This window comes from Camelina sativa, chromosome 10 (genome assembly GCF_000633955.1).
Source record: "Camelina sativa cultivar DH55 chromosome 10, Cs, whole genome shotgun sequence".
In the NCBI taxonomy this organism is placed as follows: domain Eukaryota; kingdom Viridiplantae; phylum Streptophyta; class Magnoliopsida; order Brassicales; family Brassicaceae; genus Camelina; species Camelina sativa.
This window is the reverse complement of record NC_025694.1, coordinates 7,663,934-7,680,472: the sequence shown is the minus strand read 5'-3', so window position 1 is coordinate 7,680,472 and position 16,539 is coordinate 7,663,934. Positions and strand designations below refer to the sequence as shown.

At 36.0% G+C, this 16,539-nt stretch overlaps 3 protein-coding genes and 1 long non-coding RNA gene across 7 annotated transcripts; all 4 read right to left on the bottom strand.

Annotated features, from left to right (window-relative positions):
* On the bottom strand, positions 1,945 to 5,731 carry LOC104717800 (serine/threonine-protein kinase AFC2). Of its 4 annotated transcripts, none has more exons than XM_010435427.2 (12): positions 5,514 to 5,731; positions 4,689 to 4,881; positions 3,984 to 4,010; positions 3,729 to 3,882; positions 3,582 to 3,630; positions 3,382 to 3,496; positions 3,132 to 3,223; positions 2,897 to 3,047; positions 2,741 to 2,805; positions 2,557 to 2,654; positions 2,371 to 2,473; positions 1,945 to 2,289 (listed from the first exon to the last, which is right to left on the bottom strand). In XM_010435427.2, exons 1-12 carry the CDS (start codon positions 5,613 to 5,615, stop codon positions 2,152 to 2,154), a joined length of 1,287 nt encoding a protein of 428 aa, XP_010433729.1. In that variant the 5' UTR covers positions 5,616 to 5,731; the 3' UTR covers positions 1,945 to 2,151. The 4 variants fall into 4 exon arrangements, with proteins under 4 accessions (XP_010433729.1, XP_010433730.1, XP_010433731.1 ...); XM_010435428.2 differs by lacking the exons at positions 4,689 to 4,881; positions 5,514 to 5,731 and adding exons at positions 4,194 to 4,482; positions 4,978 to 5,500 and having other exon boundaries at positions 2,068 to 2,289; XM_010435429.2 differs by lacking the exon at positions 4,689 to 4,881 and having other exon boundaries at positions 2,068 to 2,289; positions 5,514 to 5,633.
* Positions 6,215 to 8,807, bottom strand: LOC104717799 (rhodanese-like domain-containing protein 11, chloroplastic). Its single transcript, XM_010435426.2, has 10 exons — positions 8,548 to 8,807; positions 8,363 to 8,458; positions 8,161 to 8,268; positions 7,810 to 7,906; positions 7,592 to 7,631; positions 7,440 to 7,514; positions 7,055 to 7,142; positions 6,875 to 6,942; positions 6,644 to 6,716; positions 6,215 to 6,550 (listed from the first exon to the last, which is right to left on the bottom strand). The coding sequence occupies exons 1-10, from the start codon at positions 8,689 to 8,691 to the stop codon at positions 6,467 to 6,469; spliced, it is 873 nt and encodes a 290-aa protein (XP_010433728.1). The 5' UTR covers positions 8,692 to 8,807; the 3' UTR covers positions 6,215 to 6,466.
* LOC104717798 lies at positions 10,976 to 12,138 on the bottom strand. The gene is made up of 4 exons (XR_756299.2): positions 11,800 to 12,138; positions 11,646 to 11,692; positions 11,424 to 11,546; positions 10,976 to 11,315 (listed from the first exon to the last, which is right to left on the bottom strand). It is a non-coding gene; the product is annotated as an uncharacterized LOC104717798 (long non-coding RNA).
* LOC104717797 (protein ABHD17B-like) lies at positions 12,145 to 14,434 on the bottom strand. Its single transcript, XM_010435425.2, has 5 exons — positions 13,905 to 14,434; positions 13,388 to 13,424; positions 13,054 to 13,290; positions 12,917 to 12,964; positions 12,145 to 12,778 (listed from the first exon to the last, which is right to left on the bottom strand). Exons 1-5 carry the CDS (start codon positions 14,204 to 14,206, stop codon positions 12,305 to 12,307), a joined length of 1,098 nt encoding a protein of 365 aa, XP_010433727.1. The 5' UTR covers positions 14,207 to 14,434; the 3' UTR covers positions 12,145 to 12,304.

Genomic DNA, 16,539 nt, shown 5'->3' with positions numbered 1-16,539 from the left:
CAAATAAAATTTTTAATTAAATATATTTAAGTTTACGTTATTATTTAAGCTGATCGACACAACTAGGTTAAAATAGAAATTTTGGACACTATTACTATGTAGTCAACACAAAGAACGATGAACAGGCACAAAGAACGATGCTAAATATAACAAAAATTATTTGTTTGGAACACTATTTAAGTCAAATATCATTAAATGCAAAGATTTGAACATAAATTTTGGGACACCATCACTCGGTACTTAAAACAAACAGAACTGATCTATCAAACAATGTTTAGGCGTAAAGAACAATGCTCAAGAATTAGAAAAGAAAAACGTCTCATCATACAAATTTAACCTAATTAGATCAAGATCTGAAAATATGGTATCGAAAGTGATATCACCATGATTACCTTATGTCCTTATCCATTTGTTTGGGTTACTATCTAAGTCAAACATCATTAAATGCAAAAGTTTAAGTAGAAATTTCAAACACCATTACTTGGTAGTCGATACAAACATAGTTGACCTATTAAATTATTTTCAAACATGGAGAACGATGCTTAAAATTAAATTATAATAAAAATGTATCATTGTATGAATTAAACCTATTTAGATCCCAATACAGAAATTTGGTATCCGATGTCACATCACTCATTCGAATCATTGTATCTAAATGCTGGACAACTATTTATACCAAACATCATTAAATATGAAAGGTTAAATAAGAATTTTAGACACATTAACTCTAACTCGATAGCGAACACAACCATAGTTGAAATATCAAATTATGCGCAAATACGAAGAAAAACGTCAAGAATATTAAAACAAACATTCATCTCATATAGACCTACTTAAATCTCAATCCATAATTTGGTATTACATTACACACAACTAGTAATCCATATGTTTTTTTTTTCACTCCTTACGTTACCTAGTAAAATGTTAATTATAAAATATTTATTTTCTGTGATTGATCTCTAAGCATTAACGCAACAAAACTATGCACTTGCAATCTATGTATGAAGATTCCATAACATTGAAAGAGGCCCATGTAATTTAGGATCATATCACTTAGACACAAAATTTGAGTACTTTTAGGAGCGTAATTCAAGTATATGAAGTCTTTTTCACACCATTGTCTGTCGTCTGAGATTGATTGTTGGTCCATCAAAAACATTCATGTCCTAGATTAAATATACTATATAGAACAAATACTTTCATGTCTTGTTCAACTAAGTCGCAATGTATGAGGAACAAAGCATAGAGTCAAACAACGTCCACTCCCTGAGAGAAGCCTAAGCCTAGTCTTCTTCATAAGAGATTCTTGAGCAGTCGATCTGGTGCTCGGATCTTGGTTCAGAGTAACACAAGTGATCTTATCAATGTTTCCTGAGCTATTGATGTGTTGTTCAAGCTTCCATAACCGCAGCTTGGTATCTTTCATCAGTCAACCTCTCGTGAACAAACTGATCAGTCAAAGAAACACAAGCCAGCCACAGCAACTCATTAGTGTTCTTCCTCAACATGTGGGACAGCTCAAACAACAAGCACCCACATGGCTTCATCGTAGACCCAATGCTCTATCTCGGCGTATAGATCGTGAAAGAAAACGCAAGTCTTATGGAAAAAAATCAAAAACATTATGGGTTACGATGGAGCGAGGATTGGATAAGGGAACGAGCAGAGGTGAGCGGAATCAGGGAAAAGAGGTGCAGTTTTCTTACTCCTTACAAAAAGTACATGCTGTTTCTTATCGACAACTAAACTCCCCGTAAATTTTGATAATGGTAGTTTTTGGTCTTTCTGAGTTTTATTTATATTGCGAACTTACTCATACAACATTGTATATCCAGTATAAGTAAGATTTTCAATCATTGTTGCATCTTAGACATATTGTACATTCGCTCTAGCTTGCTTGGTGTTATTTGCAGTAATAAGAGTCGTACCAACGCATCTCTTAGATTTTGTGGTCGAAAATTAAAACTTACAATTTAAAAAAATCAAGTTTACAAGATAGACAAACAATTGCATATCACTTTAAAAAGAGCGATCTAAGCATTTTTGTTTAATTAATATCAGAATTCGTGGGGTTGTTGAGGTAAGACCTTTTGTAAAGGCTTTTACTACAATCATACATATCTTACTCTATTTACACTCCTCAAGAGCCTGTCATCTCCTCCTAGTGAAAAAAGGATGTCTCAAGGCTTCACGAGCGGTTAGTCTCTCTGATGGATCAAATCGAAGAAGTCCTTGCAACATATTTATCAATTCTCCCGCCGAGTGGTCTACATGTTGCATTATCAGATTCTGCAACAACACATACAGGACCATTTGTAAACACAAAGAATCGCTTCTCCAAATCAAATTCAAATACAAAACTTGACGAACCTGAAGCCGAGGAAGCTTCAATACTGCTTTCAAGCTGTCTCTTGAGGTGGCTCCATCAGGCCAATCCAAACGACCTCTTCTCACATATTTCTCTGAGTGCCGACTTTATCACACAACACAAGAAATAATAGTTAAACACCCGACCATATATACATCACTTCGGGGCAAATGTTTGATTCAACTCACTCCACTTTCTTCAACATTTGTTGAGGGAACGACCCAAGAACACGCTCCATCATCGCTAGATGCTCCAGATTTTCATGTGTTTGAAACAATGCTTCTCCCTGCAAAACTCAAAACTTCAATTAAACACACAAAAAAGGAGTAAATTCCCATTTAACATTAAGAATGAACTGGTTCAAACACATACCGTGCACAGTTCCACTATGATACATCCAATACTCCAAACATCACATGGATAACTCCAGCCAAGACCTGCACACAAGGCCATGTTTCTCCATCAGTTTGTAATATAGTTTAACAGAATCTAGAGATTTCAATGACTTATTTTACAACAGCAACTCACCTAAAATCACTTCTTGTGCCCTATAATGTCTGGTAGATACAATGTAGGTTTGGTCCTGACGCTCATAAGTTGTGCTACCAAAATCAATCACCTTTATTGCACTTGATTTAGGCACTCTTTTATAGCACAGATCCCTTTGTAATCGGGAGCCCTGCAACAAAAAACACAACAAAGTCCTTTAGCACTTAACTAGTTGGCAACATTATAGTCACACATAAGTAAATTCAATATATACCTTGTACTCAGGAATTTTCACATAGTCCGAGGAGACTAACAGAATATTTTCTGGTTTAAGGTCGGTATGAATCATGCGCAAGTCATGCATAACTGCAAAATCAGACAAAAATAAACAAGGAAAATGCCTTAAGAAACGGAAAGAGCTAAAATTCAGAAACTTATGTGGTAACCATCACAATAACAAGCAAAACTCAGATGAAAATGCAAGAGCATGCAGATTGATTGAAAAGACTGCAAAGACTACACACATGCTACACATTCCAAGAGTTGCCAGCCAATCTCACGGACAAGATCAATGGGAAAGGAGCGATAGTTGTTTTTCCGAAGAAAATCGTATAAACTTGATCCAAGCTTCTCAAATACCTGTTGCAACCATTTAAATTTAACCCCAACTATTTCCCAAACCGGGGAAAATCATAGCCATCACAAAATTGACTAAAATACTTACAATACAGATATGGTTACGATAGTCAAACCAGTTCCGAATTTGTACACAACTGCAAGGAATAAACTGATTTAACCTTTGCAAAAAAAAGAATTTGATAAACCATGTCCGACTCTATCAGATTCTAATGCATGATGAAAAGTAACTCACCGATTACCACCTTTGTCATGTTTACCAAGCTGTTGAAGCATTTCAATTTCAATCATAGCAGCCTCGCGGTATTTCTTCACACCACGGACAATCTTGACAGCCACCATTTCCTTCCTCTCCCTGTCCCAACATTCTAGCACTTGACCAAAGGTACCTACAAGGACAATTTAAGTAACGTTCGAATAAGATATGAGTACTATAATGGGACATGTGAAAAAACACAAGATAACTCATACAACAACCAAAAATTCATACCTTCTCCCATTTTGCTATAGATTTTATCTGCGAAACAAGAAAAGAACAGAGCAATCAGAATAATGAAATCAAAAAAAATTAACACAAGGTTCACCACAACATCTAGAGTTTAACAAAAAAAGCCATTGAAAAAAAAAATCTAGAGATATATATTTAAAGGTAGCTTCAGGATTATCAAAACAGCTCTTGGTAATGGAAAAGTGAGATTACAGCGTGGGGTTAAGTCATCTCCCAGTTCAAACATGTAATGTCCATCCTTGTCATCTTCTCGCCATGGGGGCGAACCATTTCGAGCCACAGCCTTAACACAAATAGAAGAGCTACTATTGTCTGTAGGAGCTCCGGAGGATGCAAAGCTTGATATATTTCCAATCTCTTGCCCACAAAACATTCCTACCTGAGCCTACACATATCCATGTACCATAACAGACAGATGAAACCCTGCCACTATCCTTCTACGCTAACATGTTTTGAGTCATATTCTATACGTTCTTAATACCTAAAGGGAAATATCNATTTTATCTGCGAAACAAGAAAAGAACAGAGCAATCAGAATAATGAAATCAAAAAAAATTAACACAAGGTTCACCACAACATCTAGAGTTTAACAAAAAAAGCCATTGAAAAAAAAAATCTAGAGATATATATTTAAAGGTAGCTTCAGGATTATCAAAACAGCTCTTGGTAATGGAAAAGTGAGATTACAGCGTGGGGTTAAGTCATCTCCCAGTTCAAACATGTAATGTCCATCCTTGTCATCTTCTCGCCATGGGGGCGAACCATTTCGAGCCACAGCCTTAACACAAATAGAAGAGCTACTATTGTCTGTAGGAGCTCCGGAGGATGCAAAGCTTGATATATTTCCAATCTCTTGCCCACAAAACATTCCTACCTGAGCCTACACATATCCATGTACCATAACAGACAGATGAAAACCTGCCACTATCCTTCTACGCTAACATGTTTTGAGTCATATTCTATACGTTCTTAATACCTAAAGGGAAATATCTAAATCCAAACAATTAGGGTACTTTCAAAGTGCATCAATTTATCTATTCTTGAGAAATAATCATTTGTTCTGAGTGAAACTGATAGAAGTTATAGCATTGGAGAGGGAAAGACACAAAAATCTACATCCAAATTCACAAATCATTATCCATCAGATCAAAATTTGTTCACCATCTACAAACAAAAAAAACTAGAAACAAAACATACCACAGCAAAAAAAAAGTTGAACCTAACCACACACTGACATCTAAAATAATTCATGGATAGACAAAAGTTTATATAGATCTGAACAGGTACAACACCACCAAATTCTCACAAGAAATTAACCTAATCACACAAAATTTGGTATCTTCAAAAAGTGAATAATTGACAAACAAACAAATAACTGAAATCACAGATCCATCAGAATCGACAAAAAAAAAAACAAATAATCAAACCATCTTCAAGTTTAAATCAAATCAAAGGAATCAAACACAAAATTGGAACCATGGATAAACAAGGAGGAGATAAAAAAAATTATACCTTGGTTGCAGAAGGCAACACATCCCAACCGAGACGCGCTCTCTTCCTGGGACGACGATCCATGTGAGTATGAGGAAACTCATGCACGCGCTCCATCTCCATAATCTCAGAAAAACAAAATTATAATCGGTGGTGATTGTTTTTTCAGAAAGCCAAAACGGCGATGACGAAAGCTTTTTTTGGGGGTAAACAGAATCGAAAAGTGTCCTAACCCTAGTTTTTAACTAGAGCCTATTTGCGAATTTGCGATAGAGAAGCAGTCAGAACACATCTCCACCGTCCACGTGTCAGCACCCTATGTAACTAGGGTTAGTTGTAACTGCGCTGGATTTAACCAGAGTTGAGTTGTCTGTCTCAATTATTGATTGGGAATAGGAATATGCTCTTCCACTTTCCAAAAGAGGAAACTACAAGGAGTGCTTCTTATTTCTCTTCAAACGACACGCATTCTTAGTTCGCTCGGTATTTCTAATCCTCGCTTTTTACCCGGATCGAATATTCCAAATCCAATACTATTTTTACTTAATTGACCGCACTTTTTTCCGTTCTAAATTATGGTATTTACTTTGTCAACAATGACTGTTACAATAGAATATAAACCGGAGTCTCTTTGGTTTAATCAAAGTTTAAACACTGCAATACATGTCTTAATTGCGAGTTATGACTTATTAAGACTGGTAAACCGGTTTTTTCTACATGTGTTTGTGGGCCATTGCTGACTTGTTGACAAGTGCATGCAATATGCAATAGCCAATAGGATAAACGGTACAGTACAAACCATTTGAATGAAGCTAGATGTGAATGAGGGTCAATTCTACCGCCGGATACTCAGAAATCAAAGATGTCTATTTTCACTACTCCAACTATTCGAGCATACTTCAAAAACTACTCTTTTCAACACAACAGGATTTACAGTTTCTTTTGAAGAGAAGTATAAACCAGATGGAGATATCCTAATGGCCTCTTAACTCCTGAATATAATGGCCTAATTGCTGAGCACCAACGAACAAGGCATCGGCTGCCAGAATAACTCCAAACTACATATATGACATGACATGAGATCAGCAGTCATGACTCATGAGGAATATGGTTTACAAAATCTACAAAAGATTTTGATTCACAAAACTCACCAGACGCGCAGTATATACTAAACGGTAGCCCCAACCTTCTTTGGCAGCTTGAGCTCTTTGCTGGTCTGTCCAACTGCAAGCAAAAGAGGATACATGAATAAAATGCCAAATCCTGCATATGATGTACAAGATAGCTAGTCCATTGACTTAGAGTCACTTCAAACAAGAAAGTCTTTCAAACCATTACTTTTCAAGGTATAAGAAAGTCTGAGAAGCAAAAGAGAGACTTACCCAAGGAACTCTGAAAAACCTCCAATCCCAGCAAGCTTCAAGGGTTGAACACCTTCTGTGACTAGATCCTGCTATCACATAATGAATGAATTAGTTATCGATGTTGTAGACTTTCCAATTCTAAAATGAAACTGAAATATCCAAAAGCACAAAACACAAAGTTTGAAACAATTGCATAACCTCGTCTTGAGCGGATTCCAAACCGCCTTGTACCCAGAAAAGATTCTCATACCCTGCATTACGAAGCAGCTCGCAAGCAGCTAAGGATCTGACAATAACAAGTTTTCGAGTCACGTATATATGACGATCATCCAACATTCTGAACCCAGTGATTCACTTTATACTAACTCTCAATATAAACTAATTTTTCTTTCACAAAACTAAAACCATTTGATAATATTACTTCTTCCATTCCCCCCTTATAGTATAATACATAGGCAGAGAACCTAACCAGCCACTTATTCATGATTTCATAAAAGTAACCACATATTTAAAACATTCTACTTAGTAAGGAGCAGTGAGTCCCTTAGCATTCAAGAAGCCTGTTGCTTGTATCATCAAGTACCTCAATCCTTTTTGGCAAGCAACAATCAGCTCTGCTTCTTTTGGGAATTTCTCTTCAACCTTTGACAAAAAGAACCTACAAACGAAAAGATAAAAACAAGAAGCAAATAAGTATGTCATAAGGCAAAAGTCAGCTTAACATCGCAGACATACCTATTAAAAGATAACGTAGGTGCACCACTCCACCATCCCCCTGTAGAAGCAAAAACATGGTGAAATCTCCGCAAAAAGTTTATAAAATGGGTGTATCCCAAGTTACAGTCTCTATCCTAGGTGGGATTAGAGGATAATATACATTGCAAAGATAAAGATAAAGAAAGGAGTTGATTCGATATCCCTAGATTCAATAGGTGAAAATGGTGAAAAGGTACCCATAGCAAAACTGGTGACTTTTTTGGAAAGAGTTCCAGCGTCAAGGTTGTCATCATTGTCGAAGATAGGAACCCAGGTGGAGCCTTTAACCCATGCCTTTAGAAAAAAAGTGAACGGAAAAAACAATGAAGAACAATTACCTCAGTGAAACACTATAATCCAAGAGTATATTCTGTGAAACAGTGACAGTGGGCAAGGAGCAAGAACTAACTAAAGAACACGACATGCTAAGGTGAGATACATGAATCAAATTCTATGCACATAACATGAAAATCCAAAGGTGAAGGTGGAGAATCATCATCTATGGATAGCAAGGAGTCTAATAATCCAAAATCCATCTATCAATGTACCTTGTTGCGCTCGCTAGAGGGGCGGACATCAAGAAGAGGTTTGTTTGAAAGAGAAATAGCATAGCCTGCTTCTCTTGGTGTAAGAAGCTTCACTTTTCCTTCCCTTAACTAAAATCAAAACAATAAATTTAATGAAACCCATGAACCATCTATAATCTATATAGATGGAGAAATGTGAACAAGGGTTGATTCAGATTATTACCAAACCATCCCAACGCTTTTTAGCAGCAGCCATGTCTCTCATTTGCTTAAGATCAATATCTTCATCAACAGCTTGCATCTTAACAACACCTACTCTCTAAAACAAAGCAAAACACATATGTTTTTTACTTCCTCATTACAGCAACGATATAAAGCCATAAAAAGCAAAATGGAGAATCAACTTACAAGGCGGCGAACAGTGGAAAGGGATGTGCTGCATCCTCTGGGGAAATTATTAAGTGGAGAGGTCATCCTCGAGCTCTGGTTTCTAAAAAGATTGGAACGAGAAGCTAATAGAGGATTTAGAACGGGAAGAGATAAAGACTCCATTAGGTTCCAGCAGTGAGTAGTGACTGAGAAGATAATCTTCTTCTTCGCGTTTGCGCATCAACAGAGAGACAAAAGAAGAAAAGATTAGTCTCTCTCTCAGTTTCGGGATTATTGGACCGAGTGATCTATTTTGGCTTTTACTGAACCAGTTAACCCGACTCGGTTCGGGACCGCCTCATTTGGTTTCATAATTCGATTGGAGGTACATAAACCGGCTCCACATCAGAATTGTGATGGGATTTAAAAGTTCGGCCCAGAGCCCATAAAGATCCACATTCACAAGTCATCGCTTATGAAATTAAAATCAGGTTCATTTTTTTAAGTAAGATACGGCTGAAAAACATAACGTTCTAGTCCAAGAAACCAAATCTATGACATATAACATCAAAGAACTACATTTTGGGTATTTCAATACTTGCCTCCAGAAACAGATAGAAAATAACAGATCTTGAATTATAGAAGACAAAAAAAATTTGGTATTTCAATAATTGTCTTTACTGTTTACCTAATCATCCCGCAAATTAATCAATAATTAGTTTCTTGTTAATGTGACTCTTTATTAGAATCACATTTGTGCCAACCTATCTCAAGCCAATATGCTTGCTACCAAAGTATTTTTTTTTTGCTTTCCGTATCATTTGTTGGATTCCAAGCTCCGGTGTCCTAGAGTTATAGATATTATAATTGAAAAAGTATTAGTATGGTTTTGAGTAACAAGAATCTCATTGTTTCTAGCTATAGTCAAATGGATAAGTTTTTGTTCTCAAAGCTCCTTTTATGAAGTTATGTAAAAAAAGTTTGAATTGTATCTATAAATTGTACCTAATTATAAATATGCTTTCTCTTAGAATATAGCTTCGTAACTAGTTTATATTCATGTATTAGTTTATATTCACTTGCGTGGATTTGTAATTAATATGAAAAATATGTAATATTTTGTAATTATTCATTTATATACTTTAATAAATAGTTAGTGCCTTATTGACTGAAATGATTATTTAATATTTTATATTACATTAATATGTTATTCCTTTTAAATAATTATCTTTCAAATTTTAAAATTGGTACAAAAATTGTTCCCAATTGTTGCTTTATTTTTAGCTTTATAAGCTACCCCAATAGTCTTTCCACTCAGAAAAACATAATAAATTTTACATATTATTTAGATTCATTTACGGAGATAAATATTGTTCGAGATAATTGATGCAAATCAAAAGACCATTTTCAAAATGTTATAAAATCAGAGTTTTTTTGAAAATAGCTTTGAGTATGCTACTGATGTCGAAGATGTTGCCATGTACATTGATATCGCTCTCATGGAGCTAATTGGTGATCTGGCTAAAAAGGTTCATAGAGGTTGCAGTATTAATGACCTAATGACTACTGATTTCAAGCTTTGGTGTCTATCAATTATAGATATTATAATTAGAAAGATTAGAGATATTCATAGTGTGCTGGTTTCTCTGGCTATGAGTAACAAAGTTGTCATTGTTCCTAGCCATGGTGAAATGAGCTCCGAGAGCTTCTCTTAGGATATGTAGAAAATCTTTAAATTGTTACGAACTTGTTTTCTCTTAGAATTAACTGGTTTTTATTTAATGTATTATGGCAGTTGGAGCATGATGTGACTCGCTATAATGGATGTAAAGGAAGGCTAAGGTTGTGTGCGCTAGGTGTTGGCGATCTGGTTGGTAATATCCTACCTATTAATAGGTCTATGACTGCACATTATCTTGGATTTACAGAACCAATGAGGAACATGTAAGTTTGTTCCTAGTCAGCTCATCAGTAATTCAAGTGAAGTGAATAATGTAATGACAAGTGTAACTCTTCACAAGGTGGATATCATGACAATATGGACTTCTTGAGCATATACTTTCTGACGCATCGGAAAGGAATTAGATAGGCGTGTTATAAGACATATGAGAATGTTAAGTAAGCTAAATCTAAAGAACATAGAGAAGATTATGTATCCGATATCATCCATTTACATAGCATATCATGGCATCAGTGCAGGGAATAGATCAAGTCTGTCAGAGACTATGTTCCATGAAATTGATGAAGAAATACAAGCAAAAAAAAAAAAAACAACAACGTTGATTTTTTGCTGATCAATCAATTGAACTGTCTAGTATGCGATACTGGTTTGTTGTACTCCGCGCACCTATTCTACTATCCTGAAGTATTATATATGATGTGTACTTAATATAAAGCCTGGAAGGCAAGGCACCATTATCGGTCACTGGAATAGATGTAAAATCATCTAATCAAACAGGCCATAGTAGATAACGACTATTGGGCTTACTTTTATCATTCACAAACAAACGTCATAGACAGTGGGCTTACTTAAACAACATCCAGAAGAAAATCCTAGAGGGCCACACACAAGTCATAAGAAAGAAACAAAAGGGTAAAAGGTTGCAGTGTATCACGATCTGAAAACACCAAAGAGCAGAGCTGACTCCTCTTCGTCAGTCATCTTATTAGGCAAAAGGAACATCCAATATTTTCACCACTAGCCAAACCTTAGCAGTAACAATAGTTTCCGTCCTCCCACTTCACTTCCGTTATTTTCCGAGGCCTTGTCATTTACGTCATCTCCGACGATAATAACAGAAGCAGGACTGTTAACAAAACAAAACAAAACAAACAAAAAAAGACATTTCACAAACTGGTTTCGTTCCAGCTTAAAAGGTTTTGTCACCGCAAAGAAAGAAAAAAACAAAACAAACCAGTTGAGTCCGGGGAATTCAACATTAAGGATAACTCCACATGAACGGAAGTGATCCTTCAACGCCTTCTTGATATCATCCGCAGGAAGAGACGTGTCGAATCCATCAACACCAATAACCCAACTGCAGGAAAACAAATATTATTATTAATGTAACACATCGTACATACATCCACATATTATACATATAAATCTCGAAATTAGAAAAGCGTAGTAAATTTACCACTGTTGTCCTCTCGTAAAAGTAAACTTTAACCCAGATTAAGAACCCTAATAATCAGTACAAAGATGTAACAATTTTCTCACATAGGTAAGTAAAAATTAAATTTGTGATTATTAGAGAATCAATGAAAGAGCCACAAGTAGAGGATGATTACCGCCGGGTATGCGTAATCACCGAATCTCGCGGAAGAGACCTGATTCACGTTATGTTGACAAGAGATATCAGATCAACACCAATACACATCAGAACTGTGGTGGGATTTAAAAGTTCCACATCCACATAGTCATCGCCTATACGAATATCTTCCACCTTGGCTATATCAAATATCAAATTGAATGCAAGATTCCGTGCTGAGGGTGGAATGACTCGGTAGGTATTGATTGACTATTGTTGGTTGGTTTCCAACTTTCCAAGCTTCTTATTTGCAGGATATTACACTTCAAGTTTGAACAAGAAGTCAAGAACAACCAGAAAAAAAAAAAAAAAANAAAAAAAAACAGTCAAAAGTGTAGTGTTGGAAACGGTCAGAAAGTTACCGAATTGGTTAAATCTATTTTCCTGTTGTATTTGAACTTGACATACAAAACTACAATACAAAACACACACCCCAATAAATTGAACGACACATTCAAATACAATCTTGACATCAAACCCCACTTTCATTCCGTTGCTCGACTTCTGTCCAACCAATCCACGCTCTTACGTGCTCTCTCCATCGGCTGAGACTTATCTCTGTATATGTCCACGCTTCTCCTCGACCTCTCCATTTCCTCAAATGGAACCTTCAGCTTCTCCGGTTTCTCTATGTGGCTCAACTTGTATCCCTGAAACCTTAGTCTGTCTATGCTTTTCCTTGGTTTTTCTCGTCCGTCCTTACTCTTCCTTGGGGCATCTACACTATGCCGAGGAGGTTGTTCACACCCTTCCATGCTTCTTCTTGAGAAAGAACTGTTTCTTTTCGATGTGGATTTCTCCACAGCGCACACGAACTTCTTGAGATGGCCAATGTATTCTGGAAAGAGTTCAAGATCACAATGGTTTCCACCTTTGAGCCATAGCGGTTCATATTTCTCTTGGCAAAGTTCCCAAAGCTGCTTCCCATGTGAGAAGTCAACCACATCATCCGCTGTTCCCTGCAAACATAAAAGGTTTGACCATAATTAAAACTAATACTGAGAAGGAATGAATGGATCTTGCACGACAAACTGCTCAGCCTAGAACTTGGTTAACTCAAATATACCAATGAATAAACTTCGATCTCGGAAACTTACATGAATGACGAGGACAGGACACCTCACCAGTGTAATTTTGTCAATGTTCTGAAAAAGATCAAACAAAACGAAGTCAAGGAGGCAGAACGTTTATAAGCAACACTATGTATAAAAATCAAAAGGGTATTGTATATTACCTTGTATATGTCAAACCAATAAGTTCGCTTAACAGGATACATAACTCTAAGCCCAGAAAGAATTGGACTATGAAGAATGGAAGCTCTAAGTCGAGGCAAACGCGCAGCTAGATCGACCGTTGGACCACTACCAACAGATTGACCATAGAGGATAATATTCTCCTGCTTTGCCCCATAATTCTCTTCAAGACATTTGTAAGCAGCCTCAATATCAGCATAAGTATTTTGTTCGGTGGGCTGCAACAAAACAGGATATATATGTTCACGGTGTAGAAATGGACCAAACAGTTGAATCACAGAACTAAAGAAAGCTTTGAGATCTGTAGTAACTCACCTTCCCTGATGATTGGCCATACCCTGAATAGTCATACCTGCAAAACACCACAGCATATTCAAATGATTTTCCCATGTTATAAGATGGAAACTGTAAACTTATGAAGTAAATCCTACTATATTCAGGTTCATTGGTAGAAACAGATCTTGAATTTCTAGAAATGGAAAAACTTATCCCATGACTACTTGATGTCAACAATCAAAACTCAAACATCTCAACCTCAAAAACTACTTTTTTTTTTGTCTCTAGGAGTAGTAGAGATCCCGATTTAGAACAAACCCTAGCGACAAAAATCTCCCTTAACAAAAAAAAAAAGCTATACTCTTCCAGTAAAATCCTAAACTTTCAGTCAACCAAATCTCAGTAATAAGTTTTGCCAATTTTGCATCTTGAAGCTTTGAATCAACTACTTTGCACAAACCCAGAAAGCAGAACAGAGCTGAGCTAAATATAGAAAGAAAAAAAAAAATCTGATCTGGGCAAAAAGATACAAATAGAGAAAAAGAAGGGAACTAACCCCATAAGATTGACGCGGAGGTGAATACTAAGCTCGATGAAGAGCTCATACATCTGACCGATGTCGGCAGCATTACCATGAGAATAGAGAAGAGTAGTGCCGGCCATAGGGTACCTGATGTACATGGCCACGATCTCGGTGCCTCGGCGCGTGGGCAGCCGCAAAATATCGACATTTTCTCGATGGGGAAAAGGGTTCATGAGAAGAAGGTCCGTCGTCTCATCTCTGATAAGCTTGTACGACGGCGGATTCGGCGGAAAAAAAGCTAACTTGGCGGCCATTGAAGAAGTCACACCTCCCATATTCTCTAAAAACAGAGTCACGCCACCACCACACTCTTCCAAGCTCTCTCGTAGTGGGTAAGTAGTAGTGTAGAAGTCGTTCAGAGAAGAAGACGAAGATGTTGATGATGATGATTGCGACGAAACATTCTTTTCTTTTTCCTTTTGTCTTTCTTTTAGAGAGACAGAGAGAGAGACTCTGGACTCTGGACTCTGGACTCTGGGCTATGAGACCGATTTGATTTGTTGAAGCTAAATAATTTGTTGTCAACAAATTAAAAAAAAAAACCTTAATATTTTTGTTTTTTTAGATACAAAAAATTGCAAAATTGTAAATGGTATTTTAATTGTTATTGTCCATTAACGAAAATGGGGATCCTGTCTCTTTCTCTCTGTATTTGCGTCTAAAAGTATAAAAACAAAAAACCATTATTTGGGGATTTCCAAAAAACTAAAAAGTGACCTTTCTTTTTTTGTTTTCTTTTGTTTTAGAAAAATGTTTATACATCACAGACTTTACAAGGAGTAAGTGTATTTCTTGTAACAATGAAGTTAACTTGGGACCTCTTTTTGTTGATAAATGATACTCCCCTTGGTAAACTACAAAAGAGACCTACATTGGGTTAGCCATATAGAGGTTTATTATTCATGCATTTTGATTAATCTTGATTATGTTTACCTAATCAATTTTGTTTAGGTGTATATTCGATTTATATATTTAAATCATTTGTATTGAAGAGTTATCTTCTTAGCCTCTAATACTACACATGATAAATCATGAGAGCATGTGTGATTCACATGGGATAACATCATCAAGTCCATTACAAAGTTAAAAGATTCTCAAAATTCCCAACTTTGTGTAGGCTAGATTTGTTGTCTATAGTATGATTTCGGATTCAATAAAAAGAAAATGTCGAATTTTTGGTGGTACTATTATAATTTTAAGATACAACAAATGAATTTACAGGTTGTAGAGTTTGAGGGTACACGTGGATGGTTGGTTGCCCTAGAATTGTATTTACTGGCTGGATCATGGGATGGGGGACCAATACAATACAATTAACCCCTCCTCCATTTTTTTTTGCAGTCAACTTTTATATCCCTATGTATACAAAGATATAAAATTAAGTAGTATTTTTTTCTTTTTTTCGAATAATTGAGTATATTACTAAGATATTAAGAGAGTTTAGGTAGCTCTAATGATAATTTGTTTGTCCAATGAGTAAAATAGGTTACAACATGTTTTGGACGGTTTTATATCTCTATTATTTTGTCTAAAAGAAATTGTGGATGTTCGAATGATAGTGACAATAATTAATAAATTGCGAATAATGTATTCTAGTAAAACAAAACGTTGACGATGGCTCCAAAAAATAATTAATAGAGGAGGATAAGTATGTAAGAGGGAAGCAAAGAGACAAGTGTGAAAATTAATGGAATAGCTGGTCGAGAAGCTAAAGGCAAAGGTTGGGATAAGAGAGTTCCAAGACAAGATCTGGCTTGAAAATGAATCTTCAATGTCGCTCTATTCTCATACACTTTGTTTCCTCTCCTATCTTTTTAAAACAAAAAAAATGTTTTTCGTAGTTTTATGTATATTGCGTCTATTATTTCTTACGCTGTTAGGAGTGTTAGCCTGTTACACATGCATATGATGAATACATATGGACCATTTCTTGTATATCCCGACAATTGTTGCATTTCCATATTCTGTTAAAGCGACTGAACGAGCACGATTGAGACTTTTTACTTCTTGAATTTTTTGTCTTTTAAATGCATATATATTTCACTTTAATGGAACCTGCCATCATCATCAGTTGAATTTAAGCTGGAGTATTTCATTTAGACCAGAAACGTGGGACTATAGTGATATACTTGTCCCGCCTAGAAGAGTTAAATATGAAGACTTATTAAGCTCGGATTAAGGTTATTTCTTTAGGTCATAAACAAATCATTCACCTAGCTCAAATTATCACTGCATTATTCGCGATTACAAAGACGTAAAAAAAAAGAAGCTTGTTTCTCGCTGGTAGTATACATATATAGAGATCCAAAAACGATCGGTGTAAAGAAATTTTAAAATGACGCGGGTTGTTGTCACAACTACGGATCAAGACTGAAGGACAGACTTAGCTTATAGAGTAACAGTGAGAGCAGGCTGGACTCATTATATATCTACTGGGCCATGTACAAATCAATTCAAGTTGACCTTAAATCCACGAGTAAATAAATATGTTACTATAGGTCATAGACACAACTGTGTGTAATGGTATAGTACTGTTACATTTTCAAATTCTCTACACAACTTACGCTTTAAAAATCATTGTGGGTCATTTGAGGCTGTCTTAGCACTC

Coding starts and splice junctions, on each gene's coding strand:
- LOC104717799 (XM_010435426.2), bottom strand. CDS start 8,691: ATGGAGTCTTTATCTCTTCCCGTTCTAAATCCTCTATTAGCTTCTCGT. Junction 7,632..7,809: donor AGTCACCAGTTTTGCTATGG/GTACCTTTTCAC, acceptor TTGCTTCTACAG/GGGGATGGTGGAGTGGTGCA. Junction 6,551..6,643: donor TAGTATATACTGCGCGTCTG/GTGAGTTTTGTG, acceptor TCATATATGTAG/TTTGGAGTTATTCTGGCAGC.
- LOC104717800 (XM_010435427.2), bottom strand. CDS start 5,615: ATGGAGATGGAGCGCGTGCATGAGTTTCCTCATACTCACATGGATCGT. Junction 3,631..3,728: donor CATGACAAAGGTGGTAATCG/GTGAGTTACTTT, acceptor TATTCCTTGCAG/TTGTGTACAAATTCGGAACT. Junction 3,497..3,581: donor ATCGTAACCATATCTGTATT/GTAAGTATTTTA, acceptor TGGTTGCAACAG/GTATTTGAGAAGCTTGGATC.
- LOC104717797 (XM_010435425.2), bottom strand. CDS start 14,206: ATGGGAGGTGTGACTTCTTCAATGGCCGCCAAGTTAGCTTTTTTTCCG. Junction 13,425..13,904: donor CTCCGCGTCAATCTTATGGG/GTTAGTTCCCTT, acceptor GGTGTTTTGCAG/GTATGACTATTCAGGGTATG. Junction 12,779..12,916: donor GTCCTGTCCTCGTCATTCAT/GTAAGTTTCCGA, acceptor TTATGTTTGCAG/GGAACAGCGGATGATGTGGT.